Below are 1631 nucleotides of genomic sequence, written 5' to 3'. Positions count from 1 at the left end.
CCTGTGGCTTATATCATTTTTAAATGTCTTAACCAAGAAGATTTTTTAATGAAAATATATGTTTTGAATTTTATTTCTTGAAATTTAAAATATGTATTGTGTGCACAAATGGCTTTCATTTTTACCAGCTAGGTTAACTGGGTATCTGAGGATGTAGGCTGTGTTGGTACACATGACACTCCTCTTCTCATAGATTTAGGGCTATAAGTAGTGGTCTGAAGGTCTTCCCCAAATAAAAATTGGAGTCAGCTTTCAGGCTCCCTGGTACCCACTTCCCAGTGGGACATGAATTAAGCAAAGCAGTGGATGGAACTGAATGGGTTAGTGGTTACCTTTCCTCCTCCTTGGTACTTGTGAGATGCTTGTTCTGAGTCCAGTAGGGAAAGAGTTATAGCTTTGTGACCACTGAGCCCAGAGTGTAATATGGGCTAAGTGAGACACTTCCACCCCTGCCAGAGCAGTGACCTTGGCCCTGAGTAGATTCCTCTGAAGGGTTGGGAGATAGTCTAAGGTGTACTCATTCTTGGCCTGAAATGGATGCCTTGTTCCCTGGCAGTATCCACAACATTCCTTTTGGAGCAGAGTTAGGATGAGTGTCTGGACCCCTCCCAGACTCCTGGAGCTGGCAGGAATGAACCTGCTGAGGGAAGAGGCCTCAGCCTTTTCTGGTCTGGAGGATCCACCCATGGAGCTCTTCTCACCACTGTTCATGGAGGTCTTTGAAGCGAGATGCATTGAAACCCTGAAGGCCATGGTGCTAGCCTGGCCTTTTGTCCACCTGCCTCTGGGGAACCTGATAGACATGCCTCATGTAGGGCCCCTACAAGCAGAACTGGAAGCACTTGATATCCTTTTTGCTCAGAAGCTTTGCCCCAGGTTAGTCAGACTTGTGCAGCCTGGTAAAGTCCTGGGCATCCTGGAGGAGACAGCTGGGGTGAGGGAAAGTGGATGGAAAAGGGATGGACCAGAGGATTCTGAAGATGGCAATGAAGAAGCTCAGAGGACGTGGCTCACTATGGGAAATGCCTTCCAAAGCTTATGAGTGCTTACGATGCAGGGGAACCTGAAAAAAAAAACATGCCCCACCTCCTCTAAGTGATGCTTAAAGTTACCAGAAGTGGAGAATCAGAAAGGAGGGGTGGGGAAAGGGAGATGGAGGAAAGTGAGGTGGAGAGGAAAGAAGACAAGGCAGCAAGTGATATCAGGAGTCTGAAGTTACAGTATAGATGGGCAGTCTGTTGTCACATTTTGAGGCTGTTGCTTCATTCTGTGTTGATTTTAATGCATCCCCACAAATCTCTTTTTCCCCATAGGAAGTGCAAACTTCAGGTGCAGAATTTACAGGATACTGGTCAGAACTTCTGGAGCATGTGGTCTGGAGCCAACACTCATGGATGCTGAAGGTCAGGAATAGCACCAATGGCTGAGCACAGTTTGAGGACAAAGCAGCCTTTGGCTCCCTTGAAGGCATTCATAAACTTTTGCAAAGAAACGGTCCCTGGTTAACTTCTTCACCTACCTCATCTGATGGGTGGAGCAGAGAAAAGTTTCCATACACCTGTGCTGTAAGAAGCTGAAGTTCATTGCAATGCCCGTGAAAATATTATGAAGGTCCTGAATATGGTGCACCT

General features: G+C 46.5%; 1 protein-coding gene across 1 annotated transcript; it reads left to right on the top strand.

Moving 5' to 3' along the window:
- Positions 1–589: 589 nt before the first annotated feature.
- LOC118897784 (PRAME family member 27-like) lies at positions 590–1401 on the top strand. The gene is made up of 2 exons (XM_036857111.1): positions 590–876; positions 1314–1401. The coding sequence occupies exons 1-2, from the start codon at positions 590–592 to the stop codon at positions 1399–1401; spliced, it is 375 nt and encodes a 124-aa protein (XP_036713006.1).
- Positions 1402–1631: the final 230 nt, after the last annotated feature.

The sequence above is a fragment of the Balaenoptera musculus genome, chromosome 7, assembly GCF_009873245.2.
Source record: "Balaenoptera musculus isolate JJ_BM4_2016_0621 chromosome 7, mBalMus1.pri.v3, whole genome shotgun sequence".
NCBI classification, from domain to species: domain Eukaryota; kingdom Metazoa; phylum Chordata; class Mammalia; order Artiodactyla; family Balaenopteridae; genus Balaenoptera; species Balaenoptera musculus.
Note: the sequence above shows the minus strand (reverse complement) of the source record. Positions and strands in the feature narration are given on the sequence as shown.